Source organism: Bison bison, unplaced genomic scaffold, assembly GCF_000754665.1.
Source record: "Bison bison bison isolate TAMUID 2011002044 unplaced genomic scaffold, Bison_UMD1.0 scf7180017864390, whole genome shotgun sequence".
Taxonomy (NCBI): Eukaryota; Metazoa; Chordata; class Mammalia; order Artiodactyla; family Bovidae; genus Bison; species Bison bison.
In genome coordinates, this window is record NW_011494962.1 from 6,815,942 (window position 1) to 6,843,273 (window position 27,332).

General features: G+C 39.4%; 1 protein-coding gene across 1 annotated transcript in view; it reads right to left on the minus strand.

Annotated features, from left to right (window-relative positions):
- The window catches only part of SLC15A5 (solute carrier family 15, member 5), a 97,191-nt gene that overhangs the window by 19,900 nt on the left and 49,959 nt on the right, over nucleotides 1-27,332 (minus strand). Inside the window, 1 exon segment of the mRNA XM_010858745.1 lies at nucleotides 18,177-18,305. Coding sequence (XP_010857047.1) covers nucleotides 18,177-18,305 — 129 coding nt within the window.

Below are 27,332 nucleotides of genomic sequence, written 5' to 3' on the forward strand. Positions count from 1 at the left end.
GACTGTAGCCTGTCAGGCTCCTTTGTTCATGGGATTTTTCAGGCAAGAATACTGGAGTGGGTTGCCATTTTCTCCTCCGGGGATCTTCCTGACCTAGGGATCGAACCTGCATCTCCTGTGTCTCCTGAATTTGTAGGCAGGTTCTTTACCCATTGAGCCACTGGATGCATTATATATCATAAAACCATATAATTAAAAAGAGAGTGATACTAAGCTAAACTCAAGAGGGATTGGAAAGGAACAAGATGGAAAGAGATCCTTGAAACAATGCTAAGACCACCTGAGAACTAAGTCTAGTTCATTTATCCTATAGTTGTGGAATATTTTTGATTTAACTAACTTTTCTCAATATATATCAAATTATGTTGTGAAACTTGTTTATTTGAATCAAATAAGTGTTATCTTCACTTAATACAAAAATTAAGTCCACATGAATAAGTCTATTCTACTAGAATTCCATAGGGCTTCCCTGGTAGCTCAGTGGTAAAGAATCTGCCTGCAATGCAGGAGACCCAGGTTGGGTTCACATCCCCTGGAGTAAGAAATGGCAACCAGCTCCAGTATTCTTGCCTGGAAAATCCCATGGACAGTGGAGCCTGGCGGGCTACAGTCCATGGGGTTGCAAAGAGTTGGACACGACTGAAGTGACTGAGCATGCAAAATTCCATAACCATAGATAAATGTGATGAAGTTAATCACAATGAAAAAGGTTGATAGATTTGATTATTAGTATATATCAACAAAACACATGTAAAACACTCATCTATAAAATTAAATGTTTAGTTAAAACTGGGAAAATATTAGCAATAAATGGCAATGATATAATAATATCCCTTAAGTTTAAAGAACATGGAAAGCAATAAGAAAAAACACAGATAGACTAAAAGAAAAATGGGCAAAGAACATGATATGTCATTTTATGAAGAAAAAAAGCAATGTTCCTCACAATAAAAATTTCAATTTCCTGTTCTTAAAAATACAAATTAAAGTAACAATGGAATATAATTTTTTGCTAATCAGATTGATGAAGATTAAAATAGTAATATGCTCAGGGCTGAAATTAATACATTGAGACAAGTATTATCCTACCACACTGGTGGCATAATTGATTAGCCTTTTAGAAAACAATTTGGCTTTACTTCTCAAGAGTCTTTAAAATATTTAACTTCATTGAAAGAGCAATCACATTTCCAAGATTCTAGTCTAAGGGGACAATCCTTATCTCATGTACTTTAAGATTATATAAAATATGCACACCTTAATAATATTTATAGCATTAGAAAATGGGAAAAATCTAAATATTCCTTAAGAAGGAAAAGGCAAAGTAATATATATTATACATGTATATGATATATATTAAAATTAAATCAATATATATCCCTATCCACGCAATAAAACATATCAAGTAATTGTTAAAAGTAAGCTTTCTTTTTTCTTTCAGAGAAGAATTTCAAATGACATTGGACTATCTCTCGATAATTTTAAGGAAAGAACAAAAGGCAGGTACTTGATACAAATCTGTTTATTGAGCTTTCAGCAGGATTAATTCAGGCACTAATTTTGTTTAAAATAAATAACCATAGGGCTTCCCTGGTGGCTCAGTGGTAAAGAATTTGCCTGCCAGTTCAAGAGAAATGGGTTTGATCCCTGTTCTGGGAAGATCCCACATGCTGTGGAGAAATTAAGCCTGAGTGCCACAACTATTAAGCCTGTGCTCTAGAGCATGGGAACCACAACTACTGAGCCCATGGCCACAACTTTTCTCCATTCCTTTATACTTTGAATTTATTTCATCATATATGGCAGAATAATAATATTGTAAAACATATATGGGCACCTTTATGGGAGAAAAATATTTTTAAACCACTTCATCAAACATACTTTTGAGGGTATTTGACTTCTAAAAATTGTTTCTGATTTATTATAAAAGACCAAAAATGGCTGGTTTTCCACTACAATCAACTCTTTTTCAGCAGTCAAAGTCTGGATGATGGCCTCGATATTGTAAGTTGCAAGTTATGTGCTATTTATGAACCTGTCCTAAGATTTTATTTTGGAAATTATAATACCCCAAGTGACAATAACCAGTCGAGTCTGAACCCTTCAGTGACATTTCATTATATTCTGTATTGAAATCCTAGATTTACCCAATGCCTCAGGTATACATGACATTATTTTAAGTGCTAAAGCATATTGGGTGTTTTTTAAATTTTATTTATTTTTTAATTGGGGGAAAATAGCTTTACAATTTTGTATTGGTTTCTGCAGTACAACACACACTAAATATAATATATATATATATAATGACAAGCATATTGTTTTTGATTTAAGGCAGATTTCAACTATCTCTTTTTGGAGGAAGAGGTAGTATTTTCTCTTTTTACTAATATTTCATTCTGAATGTTATGGAGCTGTGAAAATATTTAAAATTTTTTACTTAAGTATAGTTGATTTACAATGCTGTATTAATTACCGATGTAGAGCAAAGTGATTCAGTTGTACATGTAAATATACACTGTTTTTAAAATATTCTTTTTCATTATGATTTATCGTAGGATATTGAGCATAGTTTTCTGTGCCATACAACAGGACTTGCTGCTTACCCATTCCACATATAAAAGCCTACATCTGCTAACCCCAATCTCCCACTCCATTCCTCCCCTAAGCCCTCTCCTCCTTGGCAGCCAGAAGTCTGTTCTCTATGTCTGTGATTCTGTTTCTGTTTCATAGATTCATTTGTGTCATATTTCAGATTCCACATAAGTAATTTTATATGGTATTTATCTTTCTTTCTGACTTACTTCATTTAGTATGATAATCTCTATTTACATCCATGTTGTTCCAAAAGGCATTATTTCATTCTTTTGTATGACTAAGTGATATTTCATTCTATTACACACAGGTGTTCAGTAATTACTGCCAGCTTCCCTGGTGCCTCAGATGATAAGAATCCACCTGCAATGCAGGAGACCTGGCTTCGATACTTGGGTCAGGAAGATCCCCTGGAGAAGGGAACAACATGGGAACCCACTCCAGTATTCTTGCCTGGAGAATGCCATGGACAGAGGAGCCTGGTGGGCTACAGTCCATGTGGTCACAAAGAGTCAGACATGACTGAGTGACTCATACACACAATATTTCATTTTATATATATATATATATATACCACATCTTCTTTATCCATTCATCTGTCAGTGAACATTTAGGTTGTTTCCATGTCTTGGCTATTGTGAACAGCACTGCTATGAACATAGGGGCGCATCCATCTTTTTGAATTACAGTTTTGTCTGGGTATGTATCCAGGAGTAGGATCGCTGGATCATGTGGCAATTTTATTTTTAGTTTTCTGAGGAATCTCCACACTGTTTTCCATAGTGGCTGCACCAACTAACATCCTCATCAACAGTGCAGGAGGGTTCCCTTTTCTCTACCCTGCCTCCAGCATTTATTATTTGTGGACTTTTTAATGATGGCCATTCTGACTGGTGTGAGGTGGTACTTCATTGTAGTTTTGATTTGCGTCTCTCTAACAATTAGCAGTGTTGAACATCTTTTCAAGTAACTATTGGCCATCTGTACATCTTCTTTGGAGAAATGTCTATTTAGATCTCCTGCCCAATTTTGGATAGGGTTGTTTATTTTGTTGTTGAGTTGTATGAGCTGTTTATATATTTTGGAAATTAAGCCCTTGTCGATCATATCATTTGCAAATATTTTCTCCCATTCTGTAAGTGGTATTTTCATTTTGTTTAGGGTTTTCTCTAGGTGTGCAAAAGCTTGTAAGTTTGATTAGGTCCTATTTGTTTATTTTTGTCTTTATTTAAAAGTCAAAAGATCAGGAGATCAGTCCTGGGTGTTCATTGGAAGGACTGTTGTTGAAGCTGAAACTCCAATACTTTGGCCACCTCATGCGAGGAGCTGACTCATTTGAAAAGACCCTGTTGCTGGGAAAGATTGAGGGCAGGAGGAGAAGGGGACGACAGAGGATGAGATGGCTGGATGGCATCACCGACTTGATGGACATGGGTTTGGGTAGACTCCGGGAGTTGGTGATGGACGGGGAGGCCCGGTGTGCCGCGATTCATAGGGTCAGAAAGAGTCGGACATGACTGAGCGACTGAACTGAACTGAACTGAAAAGTCAAAAACCTTCTAGGGACGGGGGAGCCTGTTGGGCTGCTGTCTATGGGGTCGCACAGAGTCGGACACAACTGAAGTGACTTAGCAGCAGCAGCAGCAATGCCTTTTGAAATTTTTCAAGGACTTCAGTTGGGCACAGGGAGCAATTATTTCCTTCAAACTTTGTTAGATTTTTAAAAACTTATTTTATAATGGGAATGGTTTAGCAAACATCCAAAATGGTTGAGGCAAAACTGAAATGGGTTTTACACCTTACTTTATTTTAGGCACATCTATCACTTCACTGTCTGCTTTTGGCTTTGGAGCCAAGAAGTAGGCAATTAAAAAGATGTAACCATCATTCTCCAGGGTGTATGTGCTTCTGCATCTCGAGAAATAAACCCTATGCAGTAAAAAGAGCTTTCCAATCAGGAATCCACCACTATAGGGTCTGGGCAACTTGTATAGCTTTCTGAGCTCATTTCCTTCTTATCCGTGATGGGGCTACAAATACCTACCCCCAAAGAATTGTTGTGAAGATTTAATGAAATAATATCCTTGTGAAATGCATGTAGCAAGGTCTGCATATAACTGACACTTAATAAATGTTAATTTCTTTCCTTCCTCCTTTCAGTAACCTGATTTAAATGCTTCATTTGAGATTCATAGCTCTCCTACCTGAGTTAATTTTTAAAACACATTAATTTTCATGATACCTGAAGGAAATAATACCTAACAACTATATTCTAACTTTGGCTTTCCTACCATTTTTTTCATATTTATCTAATAACTACTCAAATTATTATTACCCTCAATTTAAAGACAAGGAAACAGAGGCACAGAGAGGCTGAACTGTTTGCCTAAAGTCATGTAAAGGAGATAAAATAAGTATTTGTTGAATGAAGGGGTGGTTGGAGCTTGGGTCCTGAATCTATACATGCTCAATACTTTTTTCTCATAACAATGCCTGCATGGAGACTTAAATTTGCATTTCTACTTCTTGGGAATTGTGGATAAAAATGAAATCAGCTTGCTGTTTCCAGGAAGGGACACAGTGTCTTTCAAAACTGTAGAGAAATCTCTATGCATCGTTCACTTGAACTGCAGAACAGACCTGGGTACTATTTGGGATAACAAGCTTTCTTAGAAGGGTGAGTTCATTCTTTTGAAGAGCATTGGGAGGTAAAAACCCATCAAGATAGTGTGTTCTCATGATGATTTCAATGAATTATCATGGAAATGAGTTTTAGAAAAGAGGTAATGCTTTGTGATAATAGCCCGATAATGCCATTAGCTATGAACTGTAATTGTAATAGCATTAGTCAAATGAATATATCTGATATTAATTTGAGTGTCAAATATTTCTATAAGATTCTTCTTGTTAATTAAACATCAGCCTTGGTATTATTAATTCAGTATCTAGCCAGTACTTGCACATAGTAGGAACCTAATATGTTTTTGTGGACTGATTTAATAAATCCATCTCTAAGTGGAGCTATTTCAAAGAGTGAAGTATTGAGTTTAAATAACATCATGCTTATAGCAGGAACTGATTTTTGTCCCAAATCTGCCTGCTTGTACAGTCTGTTCACTCATTTGCAGCTTCAATTAGCTAATGGTGCAGACATTAATTTCAGAATTTGAGAAGAAAGCTTTCTCACTTTTTTGCATATTTATAAGAAAATAGCCTATAAGATTTACCCCAGAGTACTTAAAGTCATGAATAGAGTTTGTGCCTTTCTCCCTGTGTCTTGTGGTCTTTGCTGCTGCTGCTGCTAAATCGCTTCAGTTGTGTCTGACTCTGTGCGACCCCATAGATGGAAGCCCACCAGGCTCCCCTGTCCCTGGGATTCTCCAGGCAAGAACACTGGAGTGGAGTGCCAGTTGTGGTCTTTAGACCATTTTAAAATCTACTGGACAGTTTCATGACTGCCTTGAGCACCTGAATATTACTGGGTAGAATCATGCTTTAGGAGGTTTGAAATTGCCCTTCATGATCACCAGTGTCAACTACACCTTCAACACTACCGCCCATCTTAACACTTTTCTTCTTTTTTTTGTTTATTTTTGGCTGTGCTGGGTCTTCATTGACGCACATGGGCTTTCTCTAGTTGTGGTGCATGGGCTTCTCATTGTGGTGGTGTCTCTTGCTTCAGAGCACAGGTTCTAGGCACATGGGCTCAGTAATTGTGGTGCATGGACTTAGATGCCCTGTGGCATGTGGAATCTGTCTGGACCAGGGACTGAACCTGTGTCCCCTGCATTGGCGGGCAGATTCTTAACCACTGGGCCACCAGGGAAGTCCAACACTTCTCTTCTAAATCATCTTTTCTAGCTCTCGAAATAACAGTCTCCTATCTCCCGTTCTTCTCATTCTTCATTCTCATCCTATTTCCTTTTTGCTCTCAGGAATGGTTTGCTGCCTACTTTATGAAGAAAGTTGGGACCCTTGAAAGGAAGATTCCCGTATATTTCTAATACAAGAACTACACATCTGCTTGCACCTGCACACCCACTCTCCTTTCTTCTGTTTCAGTAGAGGAAAGAAATATCCACCCTCTGATAAGAAGTCAATCTCCCTTTCTTTCGTGCATCTTTTTTTTTTTTTTTTGCTCACATATATTTCTTTCTTTTTAAAAAACTTTTTATTTTTTATTGGAGTACAGCCCATTGGTAACATTCTGATAATTTCAGGCGCACAACAAAGTGACTCAGCCATACGCACACGTGTATCCGTTCTCCCCCATTCTCTTGCATTTTTAATTTCTCCACTTGTACCAGATATTTTCATCTGTTAAACATGCTCAAGTATCTTTCAAGATTAAAAAAAAGTATCTTGAACTCACATCTCAGTTTCCCAGATAAAACACAGGACCCATAGTTAAATCTGATTTTGAGAACAACCTTGAAATATTTTTTTAGAAGGAGCATGTCCTGAATATTGCACTGGTAACTTTATAAAGTGTAACTTATGCAAAGTACATCCATAATATTGCATGGGATATATTTATTCTAAAAAAATTTTAGTTTACTTGAAATTCAGATGTAACTGGGTGTCATGTATTTTTATCTGCTGAAGTTGGCAAATCTACTCACAGCTTCCTCCAGCCATCACTTTATTTTTTAAATCTTCAGAGAAAGTTCTTCAAAAGACACACAGATGTAGAGAACAGTCTTTTGGACTCTGTGGGAGAGGGAGAGGGTGGGATGATTTGGGGGATTGGCTTGGAAACATGTATAATATCATATAAGAAACGAATCGCCAGTCCAGGTTTGATACAGGATCCTTGGGGCTGGTGCACTGGGATGACCTGGAGGGATGGTACGGGGAGGGAGGTGGGAGGGGGATTCAGGATGGGGAACACGTGTACGCCCATGCAGATTCATGTTGATGTGTGGCAGAACCAATACAATCAGATCAGATCAGATTAGTCTCTCAGTCGTGTCCTATTCTTTGCGACCCCATGAATTGCAGCACGCCAGGCCTCCCTGTCCATCACCAAATCCCGGAGTTCATTCAGACTCACGTCCATTGAGTCAGTGATGCCATCCAGCCATCTCATCCTCTGTCGTCCCCTTCTCCTCTTGCCCCCAATCCCTCCCAGCATCAGAGTCTTTTCCAATGAGTCAACTCTTCACATGAGGTGGCCAAAGTACTGGAGTTTCAGCTTTAGCATCATTCCTTCCAAAGAGATCCCAGGGCTGATCTCCTTCAGAATGGACTGGTTGGATCTCCTTGCAGTCCAAGGGACTCTGAAGAGTCTTCTCCAACACCACAGTTCAAAAGCATCAATTCTTCGGCGCTCAGCCTTCTTCACAGTCCAACTCTCACATCCATACATGACCACAGGAAAAACCATAGCCTTGACTAGATGAACCAATACAATATTGTGAAGTAAAAAAAAAAAAAAAGTTGTTTTAAATGTGATTCGTTTATTTCCTCAATTAGTAGATATTTTTGACCCTGCTCCAATCTGGTTTTCTTTCTCTTTTCATTGCTGAAATGACTCTTGCTACAGTTGTTAGGGATCATAATGTTGCAGATCTAAGAATACTTTCCATTCTTCATTCTATTATTTGATCTCACAGTAGCATTTTTTTATACATAAACATATATTGTTTATATAAAATATAGGGAATATAAGGGAAAGGATTGCTCATTATCAAATGATGTTAATGACTATTTTGCTGCTGTTAAATAGAAATGTGTTCTATACAGATATTTAATATCTGACTTCATTTACTTCATCGAGCAGCATTTCTGAAACTAAAAGATTGATGAATTTTCCAAGTTTTATACTTTCTATTTCTTCTTTTTTTGACCATTCCTTACATTACTTGTTTGAGCTATTTCACCCTCAGAGCACCTTTAGAATTTTCTTTTTCATTTCTTACTGGTCCTTGTTTTTTGTCAGACGTTTTATTTTGTATTGGAGTATAGCCGATTATCAATGTGGTGATAGTTTCAGATCTCGCAGTAGCATTTAACACAATTTACCGTTTCCTATTTTCAATGAACACACAGCATGCAAACACACATGCATGCACATACACATACACGCATGAATGCATATATTTCCCCCTACCTCTCTGGCTGTCCTCTTCCTTCTCTAGCCGGCCATTTCTCCTCCACCCAACCTCTAACACCTAGGTCCTTCTCTCTTTTTCTTCTCATTCTTAATACTCACACTAGATAATTTTGTCCACTTCCTTGGATTCAAATGCTATTTTTTTTGCCACAGATTGTCATATTTATATATCTAACCCAGATCCTTTTTCTGAGCTCCAGGTATTTCCCTTTGGATGTCTCATAGATAGGTCAAACTTAATGTATTAAAAAATGAACAGGTGATAAGTTTTTCGACCTATCTGTCTTCCAATGTTCTCCATTTGGTATATAGAATCTTTGCCCACCCAGTTATCTCTTGGCAGAATCTGGAATACTTCCTTGACCCCACTTCTGTCTCCCGCATGCTACCACCTCCTAACTCAAAACCATCACTAAATACTGTTCATCCTACCTCTAAAATCAAGCTTACATTCATCCATTTTGCTCCATCTGCCTACTTTGTCACTAGTTCATCATTACTAGACTTGCCTGAGTTTTACTTCAGTTGAACCCATCCTGCTTCTCCCAAGCCATGCTTCTTTCCTTTTCAAATTACACTGCATCCACAGTGATCTTAAAATACAAATAGATGTGACTTGCTTAATGCCTTTATAAATTCTTATTGCATACAGATTTTTTAAAATTAGAGGGAAACTGTTTTACAATGTTGTGTTGGTTTCTGCTGTACAACAAGGTGAATCAGTCATAAGTATACATAGATCCCCTCCCTCTTAACCTCCCTCCCACCCACCCCACTCCCACTCCCTGTAGGTCATTACAGAGCACTGAGCTGAGTCTTCCTGTGCTATACATCAGCTTCCCACTATCTGTTTTACATGTGGTAGTGTATATATGTCAATGCTACACTCTCAACTGTCCCACCCTATCCTTCCCCCACTATGTTCACAAGACCATTTTCTATGTCTCTATCTGTTTCTATGTGTCTCTATTCCTGCCCTGTAAATAGGTTCATCAACACCATTTTTCTAAATTCCATATATATTGCATACAGCTTTAAAAAAAAAAAATCTGTAAGCCAAAGTTCCTGCATGATTTTACTCCTACTTTCTTGACCTGACTTCACGTGATTCTCCCTGAATATTTTCAGGCTACTGATCTTCTCTGAGTTCCTCTGATGCACCAGGTGACTCCTTACTTCTAGGCTTTGATATATGCCCGCTTCCCTGGTGGCTCAGTGCTAAAGAATCCACCAGTGCAAGAGATGTGGGTTCGACCCCTGGGTTGAGAAGATCCCCTGGAGAAAGGCATGGCTACCCACTCCAGTACTCTTGCCTGGAGAATTCCATGGACAGAGGAGCGTGGCAGGCTATTGTGCATGGGGTCAAAAGGAGTTGGACATGACTGAGCGACTAACACTTTCACTTGTTATATATTCTCTGTACTAGAAATTCTTCACCCTTATGCTTACCAAGGCAAATACCATTCATCTTTCTAGAGTCAACTTCAACACTGCAGGCAGGAACACAGTTGTGTGTCTAACTCTATCTAGATGTGTAAGTTTGCCTTGCAAAGGGTGTACCACTAATGACATGGGTCCAGGAGGGCCAAGAAAAATCTCAGAACATAGCTTTATTTCATCTCATCCCAATCCAGTCCTAGAATTGAAGCTGACTAGGACACCTATGCTATGCATTTATGGAACATATTCTTTCCTGAAGAATTATAAAAGTGCCAGACTAGAACATCATATCCATGATAATCCTAGCCCACTTGGAAAATGCTGAGATCCCACTCAAATTACAATAACAACCACCCAACAACACAAATCATTATTTTTTGTGTGCTTTTACTGATTTGGTGCTTTATATCTATTTCCTCTGGTCGTCCAAGATATCTTAGAAGTTGTTAGTGACACCATTTTAGAGAAGGAGAAATTGAGACTCAGAAAAATTAAGTAATGTGCAGTCAGGAGTGCAAAATCCTTTCTTCTGTCCCTCTCGGTTCTTCTGGCTGGTCTAAGAATGAAACTGACCTGAGACAGATTGACAGGAGAAAATAAAATTGAATCTTGTCCTTACAAGGACCCCCCCCACACACACACACACACATGACAGGTTCAAAGAGAGAAAGATGCAATGAGGTATATATGCCATCATGATGTAAGAAATGGGATAGGGACCTGGAGCTTCCAAAAAAGGAGGGTCATTCATAGGATGATAAGAAAGACAGCAGATGTTTGATAACTAGATGTCTGCCCTGCCATATAGATAAATATAATAACGTAATAGTGTAAGAATCTTGTGGCTTCCTAGGTGGCTCAGTGGTAAAGAATCTGCCTGCCATTGTGGGAGATGTGGGTTTGATCCCTGGGTCAGGAAGATCCCCTGGAGAGGGGAATGGCTACCCATGCCAGTATTTTTGCCTGGAGAATCACATGACAGAGAAGTCTGGCGGGCTGAAGTCTAGAGGGTTGCAAAAAGTTGATACAACTGAGGACTGAGCATATAGGCCTAGATAAATATAGGCCTTTGGTAATTAGATGTTTGCCCTGCCATCTTAGATACAATGTATCTCTGATGAAAACTCTTTTTTTCTGGGGAAAACTTTCCAATTTAAATTTTTTCTGGGAAGCTAAGAGAGAGACAATAGGGTCTCCACTGCCTTTCACTCAAAATAATCCACATGCCAAAGGAACTCATCTTGAGACCTGTTCTGAACCCCTAGAGCTAAAAACTTCACAACTTATTAAGGGCAGAGTTGAGTTTGAACTCAAGTGCTCTGACTCCAAATTCTGCCCTTTCTACCTCTCATGAGCCAACAGCACTGGATACTTGCGGTCCATGTTGGAAAGGTATTTTGAGCTTTGACCTGATACTGTTGTGAAAACTTAAGGTCTCAGGGCAATGCCGAGGGTCTCTGCAGAGCCAAACGTTGAGGATGTAGAATAAATTGTTTCTGGGACCTATAATCCCACTAGATGAGGGGGTCTCTGCACCTGATTCTGACTGAGGAAGAGCAGGGCCTGCTTGTGGAGCACTGGGGGCCTGCCATATTATCCATGGGAATGGGGGCACTAAACTACTTGACAATCGAATGAAGAATATGGCCTGGCTTCCCAGGTGGCACTAGTGGTAAAGAACCCGCCTGCCAATGCGGGAGATGCAGGGGGCACAGGTTCGATCCCTGGGTCAGGAAGATCCCCTGAGAAGGAAATGAAGCCCACTCCAGCATTCTTACCTAGAAAATCCCAGGGACAGAGGAGCCTGGCATGCAACAGTTGGACACGACTTAGCGACTGAATAACAACATAGGTGAATTACTGCGTAGCGAGCCGCTTTTCCCCTCTGGGTCTGTCATTTCAAAACCCATATGAGGTTGGACCTTAGGCACTGACCTGAGTTTGAAGAAACCCATCTCTAAGAAAATAGGCGCGGACCTGTGAAATCCAGCTGAATGCTTTCCAGATGCATAAATATTTCCTTCTTTTAAGTTTACTGCAACTGCAAATTCCCATTTCAAGAACAACTCAGTGATTCATGCCGACAAGGCTGTCAGTGGTCTCAATCATCAGAGATATTTAAATGAGAATTTTAAAAGATCACAGTTTTATTTTAAAATGGCTCTTGATGGGCGTTAAATGGCTACGTTCTCTGCCCCTTTGCTGAACTCCGAAGAGGAAGGACTAACAGGGACAGGAAGATGTATACCTTGACCTCTTGATTCTGCCCAATTATCCTTTTTCTCTCTGAGACATTCTGCTTTGGATCTTTCAATCACCTCCACGTCCGTAACTAAGATGTCACTTTTCACTGAATTCCCATTTTGTTATTTTTGTCAGAAGGTAAGCTTGTGCTCACGCATGTGAGAAAATTGATCTGGTTGCTAATGGCACAGAGTCGAAATAAGCAGTTTGACTGACTTCTTCACTCCCTTTTTATTAGCATTGCTACTTTTAGATAAACTATTCCTGAAATGATTAGTGTAGGAGGATGGGTTTAGTCTTGTATCTTCTCCTTTAAGGCACTTAGAGTTAGAGATCCCAGAAGCATCAGTTTTCTCACTTGTACTGAAAATGTCACTCTAACAGCTATCTGTCTGCACCGTCAAGTTTTGAGAAATCTTTTGAATTTACCGCATTCACACCATTCTCCATCATGGTGCTAAAAATGACTAATGCAGCTTGGAGACTGTGATAACTGATCATCTTTTCCAATCATACACTAACACTCACACACACACACTCACATACACACATGCTCTGCTGACATGAATCCTTAAAGATTTAAAATATCCTATATGCTAAATGGAATGTGGAGGCCTGTGGGATGCTTAAACATAGAGCTATAGAGTTCTTTTTCATGATGCTCAGTTCTGTCAAAGAAATTGGTCTGGTTGTTTGATTAAACAGACTGATCTTATTTCTAACTGAATGGGCCACTATGGCTTTATTCTATATTTAAAATAATCTCTAACATTAAAATGCTCAAATACATTATTTAACTTTATCTTCTCATCATCTCTGAGAACAGTGAAGTGCAGCGTTTCCTTTTTTTAAACATTCTTAACGAGATGGTGTCCTACCTGAAATCATGCAGATAGTCTAAGGATCACTCTCTTTTAGAGGCCCTAATTAGTCACCATAAGCCAGTTTAGGGTCACTAAAATCAAATCATCTAAATGAAATTCATTGCCTTTCTTGATGAATGCTAATCTGATGGCTAACGTGACTGTCACAAACTCAGATGTATCTACTCCCAGAAAAAACTATGTGACAAAAGTCTGTGATGTCATTCTGGGAATGATGGAGAATCGTGTGGGCTCAATGATAGTAATTAGGTGATGAGGCGGCTGATTATATCCAAAAGGGGAGGATTAGTTGATTACCATTAACTTACAGTGAGGTCTCCAGGAATTTTCCACAAGGCTCTGCTTTTGGTCCTGTCCAATTCAACAATTTTATCAATTACCTGAAAGAAATCTAGAAACTTGCTTACTAAATTTGCCAGTGACACAAAGCTGGTAAAGAAGTAAAGACCAGAAATACACCAGATGACAGAATCAAGTTTTTAAACTGTCTGTTATTTAGAATGATGGGCTGACATTTATTAAGGATAAGAGATAAAGTCCTGCATTTAATTAGACAAAGAAATTGTGATAAGATGATTGGAACTGAACTGAGAGAAACTGCTAAAAATAAAAAAAGAAGCCTCAGGTTTTAATTGAATATAGGTGTGATGCAACTGCTGAAAAAGTAACTACAATCTCTGTTGGCATTCTATTAAAAATGCCAAGAGAGAGAGAGATTGAGAAGGTTGATAAAAGTAACATATCTATCTTGGATGTACCCATTTTGAGCCTGTGATTGAGTCTGGAAACCATATTTTAAGAACGATACTGACAAATTGTTATCTATCCATCAAGAGAGAGGGGTTTTGATAATGAAAAATCAGGGAATCGTGTACTATGAAAAAAATTGGAGTGGTTTGTCTATATATTAGAAGGGGGTCAAAATAGCTATCTTTATTGAATACTTATTAGGCATATTAACTACTTAATCCTCTAAGCAACATAATGAATTATTTTTTGTTGCTATTGACATGAAAACTGAAGACACACAGCTAGACTACCTGGATTGGAATCCGTGGAGTTTGACTATAGAACCTACTCTTCTAACATTGTACATTATTGCCCCAAATATTTATTGAATGTTTTGAAGAGTTGCTATGTGGACAGAAAAACTAGGTTTATTCTGGGAAATATATTTATCAACAGATGGGTTACTTCTCAAAGTAGAGAACATTCCCTGGGTACTAGAAGAAGATTGTGCATCTTCTAGTTTTTGGTACAGTGTTAGATTAGATGACCTCTACAGTGACACCCAATTACAAGCTTCTAACTGATTAGGATATGACTTGATGCAATACAGTATTAATATGAATAGAAACATATTTTAAATAAGTAAATTAAATGAATTAGCAGTAATTTAAATGACGTTCTAGAGACACAGAGATATAGAACAGTCTTTTGGACTCTGTGGGAGAGGGAGAGGGTGGGATGATTTGGAAGAATGGCATTGAAACATGTATAATATCATATATGAAATGAATCGCCAGTCCAGGTTTGATGCAGGATACAGGATGCTTGGGGCTGGTGCACTGGGACAACCCAGAGGGATGGGATGGGGAGAGAGGAGGGAGGGGGGTTCGGGATGGGAAACACGTGTATACTGTGGCAGATTCATGTTGATGTATGGCAAAACCAATACAATATTGTAAAGTAATTAGCCTCCAATTAAAATAAATAAATTTATATTAAAAAATGATGTTCTTTTCAATATAAATTTAGAGACTGCTCCTCCCCTCTGCCTCACATTGCATGATGCTAAGATGTACTCATTGTGTTCTTGGTAGACCTCCTTTAATGGGCACCAAACTGCCAAAACTATATAAACTTTTGGGCTTTCATGGTGGCTCAGTGGTAAAGAATCAGCCTGCCACTGCAGGAAATGTGGTTCCATCCCTGATCCGGGAAGATGTCACATGCTGTAGAGCACCTAAGCCCATGTGCACAACTATTGAGCCTGAGCTCTAGAGCCAGGGAGCCACAACTACTGAGCCCTTGTGCTGCAACTACTGGAGCCCATGCACCCTGGAGCCCATGTTCTGCCAGGAGAGAAGCCACTGCAATGAGAAGCCTGCCCACTGCAACTAGAGAGTAGACGCTTTGCCAACTTTATAAAATTGTTGTAATAGACCCAGTAATGTTATATAACAGATCCTACCATACAATGCAGATTCTCAGTAAAAATAGATTTTCAGTAAAATATATTTGCAAGAACAGTTGTGTGTAATAAGGAAATTGTCTGGCCTTTCTTCCTGGTTCCTGGGAGGTAAACTCTAAAATCTGTGAATTTCCCAAGTGACTGAAGTGTCTTTGTTATTCATGGTTGGCTCATTAAGCTCCACCTAATGGTTTTTGTTAATGGCATGACTCAGAATGGGAGCTGGCAAGCCTGGAAGACCAACCATACGGTTAGAGGGTTGGGATTTTGAGCCATAGAGTGAGTATCAGCCCAGTCTCTGGGGAGAAAAGATAGGCTGAAGACTGAGTTCAACTACATGGCCAATGGTTCAGTCAATCCTGCCCGCATAAGACAGAAGTGTTAGTTGCTCAGTCATGTCCAACTCTTTGTGAACCCAAGGACTGTAGCCTGCCAAGCTCCTCTGTTCATGGGACTCTCTAGGCAAGAATACTGGAGTGGGTAGCCATTCTCTTCTCCAGGGCATCTTCCGGACCCAGGGATAGAACCTGGGTCTTCTTGCATTGCAGGCAGATTCTTTACAGTCTGAGACACCATGGAAGCCCCTACCTCAATTAAAAAAAACTCTGCATACTGAAGCTCAGGTAAGACCTCCTGGGTGAGAGTGCTCTGTGTATTGTCACATACTGATGTGCCAGTTGGGTACCACATCTCTGAGGGTGAAACAAGCTTTGTTTCTGGAACCCTCCCAGACCTTGTTTCATGCATTTCTGCCTTTCTCTCATTCCGATTTGTACTTTTTTGCTATAATAAAGCTGTAATCACAAGTATTGTGCTTCCTAGCAAATTATCAGTTCTGAGGGGGAGTTTGTGGGGAATCTCCACATTTATAGCCAGCTTGTCAAGAGATGTTTAGGTAGAGGTTTTGGTAAGATTTTTCCAAGCTATCTTATAAAATCCTAATACTGGTGTTTTAGGCTTTGTTTACATTTAAAGACTCCGATCATCAGAGATCAAATTCTGTTGTTCACACTTGGTTATGACAGTTTGAATGTGAGCTCATAAGAACTGGAACCATGTCTCACATAATTCCACGTATTAATAACATAGAGCCTGGCACATGGTAATTACTCATTACATACTTTGGCTTAACTTTCTCAGTTAACTAAGAACAGGGTTTGATCTTAACAATCAAAGACTGTAGATTTGTTCCTTGAACTCTACTGTGCCTATCATTTAATTTATTACTCAATTTTATTGCTTCCCTACACCCCTGGAAATTTTGTGAGGATCTGTAAGTTAATTTTTCTTGGCATGGTATCTCTAGTACCCAATATGGTATCTGGAACAGAGTGGATCCTCATAAATATTTTTTGAATGGATACCTAGTGTTAAAAGGAGTTTCTCTTTCATACAATTTATTTTTTCCATAGTTGGAAGGTAGGTAAATTAAATTTATTTGTAAAGAATAGAATATTTGTTTACAATTTTAAAATGTATTTTATTTTTGAAAGGAGAGAACAATAAGCTTTCAGTATTTCCCATAAAATAAGCACAAGCAAATTTAATAAATTTTAAGCTGTATTAACATCTCAGAACAAATAAAGGAAAAAGTCTGTAGATTTAATATACAGGCAAAGACATTTTGTCATGACAGCTAATCTTTAATGTTATTCTGTTTGATTTTTCTACCAGTCCATGTAAGAGTAGTACTTTTTATGTAGCATGTGACTTTTTCAGATTGGTTGTTTCTTCTGACCAAAATCGGAGAAGGCAATGGCACCCCACTCCAGTACTCTTGCCTGGAAAATCCCATGGACAGAGGAGCCTGGTAGGCTGCAGTCCATGGGGTCTCGAAGAGTCGGACACGACTGAGCGACTTCACTTTCACCTTTCAATTTCATGCATTGGAGAAGGAAATGGCAACCCACTCCAGTGTTCTTGCCTGGAGAATCCTAGGGACAAGGGTGCCTGGTGGGCTGCCGTCTATAGGGTCGCACAGAGTTGGACACGACTGAAGCGACTTAGCAGCAGCAGCACCTGGAGAGAGAGTTTGTGCATAACTAAGCTATTCTGATTCCTTGGAGGAACTAGAGAAATTTCTGTTAGAGTAAGTGACCAGTCCAGAGAAGGCAATGGCACCCCACTCCAGTACTCTTGCCTGGAAAATCCCATGGATGGAGGAGCCTGGTAGGCTGCAGTCCATGGGGTCGCTAAGAGTCGGGCATGACTGAGCGACTTCGCTTTCGCTTTCTGACCAAAATATCTATTGGGAAATTTTTCCAATTCAACTCACAATTTCTCTTTGGTTGAAGACTATATTTCTGGATAAAGGATCATCCATATACCCCCATCCTCCTATATTTACACAGGACTTACCTTTTCTGAGGGTTGTCTATGACCCATTATTGAATACAGCCCTGTTGAAAAACCTAATAAGAATATAATGACCAGTTTGTGTTAAAGTACAATAAAGAAAGACAGCAGACAGGGTCTCATGAGAAGTGACATTCTGTAATTACCTCCTCCTATCAAAAGAAAAACAATTCCCAGAAATTAATGAATACAGCAAGAGTCTATTTCCTATCTTAATTCTATCTTAATTGCAAAAGTGGATCAATTAAAAAAAAGACTACGCTGGCAAAGCCTCTCTTAAGGTTTTGTCTCTCAATTCTCTAGTCATCAAATCAATATATATATATAAGCAAACCATGGAACTATTTTTTACCTTCTGAGATGAAGTAGACCAACTCGAAAAGCAGTGCCCCCATGAAACAAGCAAATCCATTGATCAGTGTCAAGCAATTCATAAAGGTTCCTCTGATGGTACTTGGAACAAATCTGTGTATTACAGAGACTGAGAAGCAAAAGTTCAGAATTTAGAACATTATTCCTTTTTTTAAACTTTTGATTTTATATTGGAGTATAGCCAATTAGAAGTGTCATGATAGCTTTAGATGAATAGCAAAGGGACTCAGCCATACATATACATGCATCCATTCTCCTCTAAATCCCCCTCCCATCCAGGCTGCCACATAACATTGGGCCAAGTTCCCTGTGCTAACCAGTAGGTCCTTGTTGTTTATCTATTTTAAATACAGGAGTTTGTATATATTGATCCCAAACTCCCTAACTATCCCTTCCCTCCATTCTTCCTCCCAGCAACCATAAATTCATAGAAAATTCTCTCTAAAGTAAAAGTATAGGTACTCTTCAAATCAGTATTGATTATACCTCCAAGAAAGTTTACTGATGCAGGTAAAATTTCTGTTGGGCGTTGTTAACATTGGGCTTCCCTTGTGGCCGGCCTGCAATGCAGGAGGCCTGGGTTTGATCCCTGGGTTGGGAAGATCCCCTGGAGAAGGGAAAGGCTACCCACTCCAGTATTCTGACCTGGAGAACTGCATGGACTGTATAGTCCATGGATTGCAAAGAGTCAGACATGACTGACAGACTTTCACTTCACTTTTGTTAACATTACTAGAGTAAGATATATTATGATGTTAAAAAATGCTTGCTCCTTGGAAGAAAAGTTACGACAAACCTAGACAGTGTATTAAAAAGCAGAGACATTACTTTGCTGACAAAGGTCCACTGAGTCAAAGCTATGGTTTTTCCAGTAGTCATGTATGGATGTGAGAGTTGGACCATAAAGAAAGCTGAGTGCCAAAGAACTGATGCTTTTGAATTGTGGTGTTGGAGAGACTCTTGAAAGTCCCTTGGACTGCAAGGAGATCCAATCAGTCAATCCTAAAGGAAAACAGTCCTAAATATTTATTGGAAGGACTGATGCTGAAGCTGAAACTCCAAAACTTTGGCCACCTGATGCAAAGAACCGACTGACCCTGATGCTGGGAAAGACTGAAGGCAGGAGAAGAAGGGGACGACAGAGGATGAGATGGTTGGATGGCATCATCAACTCGATGGATATGAGTTTGAGCAAGCTCCGGGAGTTGGTGATGGACAAGGAAGCCTGGAATGCTGCAGTCCATGGTGTCACAAAGAGTCAGACAGGACTGAGCGACTGAACTGAGCTGATGCAATGTTACAGTTTACAGATATCTACAAGAAATAAAATGTGGCAAAATACACTCCTATGTAGCTATAAGGAAAATTTAACTGCTAGGTGGTTGAGTGTCCCAAAATAGTCACCCAAGTTATACGGCAATTTGAATATTTCTTTTGGATTTTGGATTGAGCTAAGGCTTGTACTGGAGAGTATCATGCATGCATGCTAAGTTGCTTCAGTTGTATTAGACCCTTTGTGACCCCATGGACTGAAGTCTGCCAGGCTCCTCTGTCCACAGGATTCTCCAAATAAGAATACTGGAGTGGGTTTCTGTGCCTGCCTCTAGAGGATCTTCCTGACCTAGGGATTGATCCATCCTGTGCCTCTTACATCTCCTGCATTGGCAGGTGGATTCTTTACCACTAGCACCACCTGGGAAGACTTGTACTGGATAGTATCATGGTGATATCAGTAAATTCTATGATTCTGTTGTCCATATAAATCATTAGATTCCCCATGGAAAACTCAATCTATCATAGAAAACTAGCATGGCGGTGGACAGTGTGAGCTCTGACTTAGATAAGCTTATGATAAAATCCTGAGTCAGATGTTTATTACTTCTGTGATTTTAGGTTGTTGTTTAATCGCTAAGTCATGTCCAACTCTTTGCAACCCTATGGACTGTAGCCCGCCAGGCTCCTCTGTCCATGGGATTCTCCAGGCAAGAATACTGGAGTGGGTTGCTGTTTCTTTCTCCAGGGGATCTTTTCAACCCAGGGATCGAAGCCATGTCTCCTGCTTGGTAGGCAGATTCTATACTTAAACTTCTCAAGCCTCAGCCTTCTTCTCTGTGAAATGGTAGTAAGATCATTCATTATGTACTTGTTGGAGGTGTATGACTGTTACTTGCTATGATGTATACAAGAACTGAATAAGGTTAGCTATTTGTAACAATATTAATTTTACCAAATCAAATATCCCCTATTTGTGCAAGGCACTGTGCAAATCCTTTTATATGCATTACAAAATTTGTTTTTTGGCTGCACCTCATGGTTTGTGGGATCCTAGTATGGCGACCCACTCCAGTGTTCTTGCCTGGAGAATCCCAGGGACGGGGGAGCCTGGTGGGCTGCTGTCTATGGGGTAGCACAGAGTCGGACACGACTGAAGTGACTTAGCATAGCATAGCATAGCATTCCTTCCTGTATTTATTTAACGTTTTCATTTTGCTTTCTCTGTGTTCTCCATGTGTTTTTATTTATCATTCAATAAACATTTAAAGGAATCTCTGTGCTTCAGATGTGCTGAAGTGCTAAGGCTGAGGGTGGGAGAAAGTATCAGTACATCCTCCCTGGATTTTGAACTCTGGGAGGGCAGAGAGCAGAGATATGCATAATACTAAGGGCAGCACTAACCAGGTGCTTAATATCACAAATATTGTTATTGGAGATTAAGGTAATGATGATGAGAAGTAAAATGCTGTGAAGAAAGGCTTCAAATATCGGCAGCAGGAGACGTGGGTTCCAGAGCTGTCTTGTGCCCTGCAAATTACCTGCAGGACTTTGAGGCCAAGCTTGCAAGTTTTCTCAGGAAGAGCCAAAGGAAAGTGCAAGAGAAACACTGAAGAGGCTTTGGGCAGGAATGACTCAGTTACAAAAAGGATTTGGCTGGTGAACTTTCCTCTTTCTAAATACAAGGAGACAAACAATGGGCAGGAAGATGAAGTAGGATGATTTCTTTCAGTGAGAAAAAGCAGAACATTCGGGCCCATTATTACTTTGCTAGTTAATTATTAATCCCGTGCTTTTCTCTTGCTAGAACTTCTGGTGCGGTATATAATTCATGAGCACACTTTGCCAGCTCTCTGCCTGCTGGTTAATCTCTCTTTGGTGTCATTTTCCTCGTTTTGAAAATCTCTGGTTCCCTTTTATAGGACTTCACTTTTCAAGTCCTCCGATCTCCAATTTCAGGCATCTACTTGCGTGTTCTGATCTTTTTTGACTTCGGTGACCATCGACTTGATTTTTTTAGGTTCCATGATATTTCTTTTAGCATACTGTAGTATAGATGTAATCAACAAGTCTGCCACTATTCTAAAATCCTAATTTTACTGTGAAAATTTTTAGTCGCTCAGTCGTGTCTGACTCTTTGCTACCTCATGGACTTTATAGCCCAACAGGCTCCTCTGTCCATGGAATTCTCCAGGCAAGAATACTTGGAAAGGTAGCCATTCCCTTCTCCAGGGGATCTTCCAGATCCAGGGATTGAACCTGAGTCACCAGCATTGCAGGCAGATTTTTTACTGCTTGAGCCACCAGGGAAGATCATTTTACTGTGAAGACATAGTGAAAAAATATACAGTGTACGGGAAAGCTGGTCTTGTTGCCAAAGAGCAAGTTGAAATGTGTCTCCAGGTGGAGACTGTAGTGTTTGCAGAGATGCCCCATCACAGTTTATGTGGAATCTACAAACTATAGAGCCATAACTACCTTCCTCAGGCAGCTGGTACTGGAGACTCATTCTTGGAAATTTCTTTTACTTCACTTGTTCTTAAACAGTTAAAATGTGTTTATTGCATTTGGTGAGGGGTTTGTTTTGAACATGTGGAGAAGTATGGCAGGACTAGAAAATGGAACTTTATGCTATTAACATTTTCAGATCATTATTCCTCCCTCATCTCTATAAAATCTTCAACTTTGAATTTCATGTTACCTGGTTAGATCACCTAATATTTCTTGTCTTTGCTAGGAGCTGCCAATCTCTGTGACATTTTCTTATATTTTTCAAAGTCATCAGCTCCCCTCTCATGGTTACACTCTCTGGTTCCACTTCTGCCTTAACTCTTGGCAGTTTTTAAAAAGAATATATTTTTTGATGTGTACTATTTCTGTCTTTATTGAATGTGTTATACAATATTGCTTCTGTTTTATTTTTATTTTGGGGGCTCAATACATGTGGGATTTTAGTCCCCCAGTGAACTCAACCCTCCTGAATTGGAAAGTGACGTCTTAACCACTGGACCTCCAGAGAAGTCCCCTGCAATTTTAACACACACATACATATAGATCATCTTTCCAACCTTCCATTCTGTCATATCTTGGTTTTTCAGTTCCATGGCCCCCTTTCCAAGATCCTTGTCCCCCACTTGACCTTAGCCACTCACACCTAGGGAAACATGCTGAATCTTGTACCTCAGACCAGGGGTTGGTGAACTACCGTCAGGTAAGGTCCAGTTGCCACCTATTTATAAATAAAGTTTTATTGGGACACAGCCATGCCCATTCATTGTATATCATGTCTGACGGCTTATACATCACAATGACAGAGTTCAGTAGTTGCACCAGAAATGAGTGCAAAACCAAACCACTTACTATCTGAAAATTTTAAGAAAAAGTTTGTCAACGCATGCCCCAGAGTAGTGATTGTCACTGATCTATAATCTCAACTTTGTGCACTGGCCTCTGACTACCACCTTCCATCTTCCCAGCTTACTCTCAATGACCCAACCATCAAAATGCCTGTCCTCCTTCAGGGATTCCACTCCATTACTCCTTTCCTTATTTTCACCTCTTTCATGCCCTACATGTTCTCACTACTCTTTTTATCCAAGCTAAGTTCCACAGTCAACTATTAGAATCATATTCTTCCACATTCCCTCATTTCTTTGCCTGTCTCTTTCCTTCTGGAAATTGACTGGCAAGACAATTCACTATCTGCTCCTAGATCCACGAAGTCTGACGTAGCTAGAGAAAACCACATAACCCTGCTGACCAATTCATTTTAAAAAATTTTATTTTATTTTATTTATTTATTTGGCTGTGCCAGGTCTCAGCTTCAGCACAGTGGTGGTGGTTCAGTCTCTAAGTTGTGTTGACTCTTTGCGACCCCAAGGGCTGTAGCCTGCCAGACTCATCTGTCCACGGGATTTCCCAGGCAAGAATACTGGAGTAGGCTGCCATTTCCTTCTCCAGTTGTGGCATGCAGGAGTTTTTAGTTGTCGCATGTGAATTCTTAGTTGTGGCATGTGGGATCTAGTTTTCCAAACAAATGATTGAACCTGGGCCCCTCCTGGAGCAAAAAGAAGTTTGAGAGTTTGACCAGTTTATCTCTTTCTCATTCTTCCAACTGCATGAGACCCCTTGCATTTTCTTGCCAGACACACTCCCACCTGTGCATTTACATGCCACTTTTCCAGCAGTGATGTTTATTAAAAATATTTTAAACAGCTCACACTTAAGTCCACTATATCCCTGGAATATTAAATCTTTTATTTTTAAAAAATAAGAAGTGTACATGGGGAAGAAAAGAACTGGGATTAGAAACCAGGTGAATAGAAAAAGGAGAGATGAGACAGGACCAGATTTAAATTATATTTCAGAGTAAAGACTGACTTGCTGTTGGATTGGAGGTGAGAAGTAAGAAGAAAAAAGGGACTTTGGATGACTGGTGACAAAGACACCATACTGCTCCCACTATCAAATCTCCTGGTGTTCAAGTTGTGGGAGGTGTGGTTTTCTACTATGACCTGTGAGCCGGACATCTGTGCTTGAGCCCTGAGTCTTGGACTATTAATTTCCCTGAAGCATAGTAACAATAATAACAGCACACATGTGCTGTGCTGTGCTTAGTCACTCAATCGTGTCCAACTCTTTGCAACCTCGTGGACTGTAGCCCACCAGGCTCCTCTGTCCTTGGGAATTCTCCAAGCAAGAATACTGGAGTGAGTTGCCATGCCCTCCACCAGGGGATCTTCCCAACCCAAGGATCAAATCCAGATCTCCCCCACTGCAGGCAGATTCTTACCTGTCTGAGCCACCAGGGAAGCTATACAATTGTTAATGGTGAGTGTGGTGTATCCTATATATTGTCTGTGTACATACTGCTTTTTCCTTTACATGAAATACTTCACTTAGTCCTTACAACATCCCTTCCTCACTTTACAGATGATGAGAAAGGCTCAGAAATGCAGACTAATTTTGCCAAGGTCACACAACTAAGTCAGTGGCTGAACTGGGTTTGAATTCAGTTCCATCCGACTTTAAGATTCATGGATATTAACAACTATGCCATACTGCCTTCCAGAAGAATGATTCTTGATTTCATAGTTCAAAACACCCTCTCACATTTTATGTCATTTAATTCTCAGGAGTAGGTTTCATTCCCATTGACTGTTACACTGATGCTGTGATATGAGGAAGAATTATAAGTATTTCCATTTTAAAGGTCTAAAAGGTGAAGCTTAGTGGTTAAGTGGATTTTTAAGGTCACATGTGTAGTTAATAACAAGGCTGGAAATTAAAATGAAATCTTCTGCTCCCTGTCCCATGAGCTCTATAGAGGAAAAGTCAGTGGACTTAGTTGGACCTCAGTTTTCAGATGGGAAATCAGGGATGGATGGACTAAGTGCTTAATATGACATGATCTGCCTTTTTAACTCTCTGGTTAAAAGTATCTCACTGGCTTTCAAATGTTGAACCACAGTTGCTTAGCTGGCTGGGAATTTCCTAACTGTATTCACTCATCACCTTCATTGATTCCTTGATGACTCAAGCAGTAATGAGTTCAACTGCATTGCAGGAGACAGGAGATTCGGGTTTGATCCCTGGGTCAAGAAGATTCCCTGGAGGAGGAAATAGCAACCCACTCCAGTATTCTTGCTTGGAAAACCCCATGGACAGAGGAACCTGGCAAGCTATAGTCCACTGGGTCGCAAAAGAGCTGGACATGACTTAACAACTGAGCACATGAGCATTCACTCATCACCTTCATTCATTACCTATAAAATGTCAGCTGACTACTTCCAACAATTTTCTGGAAACATCAGGGAAGTCACAAACATTTGTGTGGTGACATTCTTTTATACTTTTTTTGTATTTCCTCTGTGTCAAACAGTGATAGTCACATCTTAGAATCTCATAAAATTATTTATTCCATGTGAATGAAATGACTTAAAATTAGAAAAAAGAAGTCTAACATACATATATGGCTGTAATTACATTTAATTTTATTTTGATTTTTTACAAGAATTACCTTGATGTCATATATATGTATATTTGCATATATATTAAATACATATATATATGTATATTGCTTTGAGGAATTTAAGAATAATTGAAGATAATAGAATAATTGAAGGTTTTAGACAAGAGAATTAGTTAGAATTGTCATCTATGAATATTGCTCAAAAGGTTGAGTTGAGCAGATAGAATGGGAAAGACATTAGAGGCAGGAAGAGAGTCAGGAAGTTGTAAAAGTAATTTTGGTAAAGTATAATTGGCTTGAGTTACAATCAGGATTCTCTGTGTGGCGAACTTATAAGGAAGACAGAAATATAAGATGCAGTAGATCACACTGATAAGTATACACACACACACACTCACACATACATACTGCAGTTTTGTAAGAAGTCACTGAAATACTTTGATGAATTTTGAAGTGGCTAGTTTAATTAATATCAGCATCTAGATGATACAGAAAACCCTTGATACTTAATAAAGTTATTTTGAACCTGTCTTATGAAACATTAGTGATCACACTTAATTTAGTGTCATTTAATTTAAAGACACTGAGTTGTCTGGAAAACTGGCTTAAACTTTCATTTCATTTGCATGTTTATATACTCTCAACGTATGAAAAAGAAGAGAAGCGAAAAGCAAAGGAGAAAAGGAAAGATACAATCATCTGAATGCAGAGTTCCAAAGAATAGCAAGAAGCGATAAGAAAGCCTTCTTCAGTAATCAATGCAAAGAAATTGAGGAAAACAACAGAATGGGAAAGACTAGAGATCTCTTCAAGAAAATCAGAGATACCAAAGGAACATTTCATGCAAAGATGGGCTTGATAAAGGACAGAAATGGTATGGACCTAACAGAAGAAGAAGATATTAAAAAGAGATGGCAAGAATACACAGAAGAACTGTACAAAAAAGATCTTCACGACCCAGATAATCATCATGGTGTAATCACTCACCTAGAGCAAGGCATCCTGGAATGTAAAGTCAAGTGGGCCTTAGAAAGCATTACTATGAACAAAGCTAGTGCAGGTGATGGAATTCCAGTTGAGCTATTTCAAATCCTAAGAGATGATGCTGTGAAAGTACTGCACTCAATATGCCAGCAAATTTGGAAAACTCAGCAGTGGCCACAGGACTGGAAAAGGTCAGTTTTCATTCCAGTCCCAAAGAAAGGCAATGCCAAAGAATCCTCAAACTACCACACAATTGCACTCATCTCACATGCTAGTAAAGTAATGCTCAAATTTCTCCAAGCCAGGCTTCAGCAATATGTGAACCGTGAACTTCCTGATGTTCAAGCTGGTTTTAGAAAAGGCAGAGGAACCAGAGATCAAATTGCCAACATCTGCTGGATCATGAAAACAGCAAGAGAGTTCCAGAAAAAAATCTATTTCTGCTTTATTGACTATGCCAAAGCCTTTGACTGTGTGGATCACAATCAACTGTGGAAAATTCTAAAAGAGATGGGAATACCAGACCACCTGATCTGCCTCTTGAGAAATTTGTATGCAGGTCAGGAAGCAACAGTTAGAACTGGATATGGAACAACAGACTGGTTCCAAATAGGAAAAGGAGTACATCAAGGCTGTATATTGTCACCCTGCTTATTTAACCTATATGCAGAGTACATCATGAGAAACGCTGGGCTGGAAGAAGCACAAGCTGGAATCAAAATTGCTGGGAGAAATCTCAATAACCTCATATATGCAGATGACACCACCCTTATGGCAGAAAGTGAAGAGGAACTAAAAAGACTCTTGATGAAAGTGAAAGAGGAGAGTGAAAAAGTTGGCTTAAAGCTCAACATTCAGAAAACGAAGATCATGGCATCCGGTCCCATCACTTCATGGGAAATAGATGGT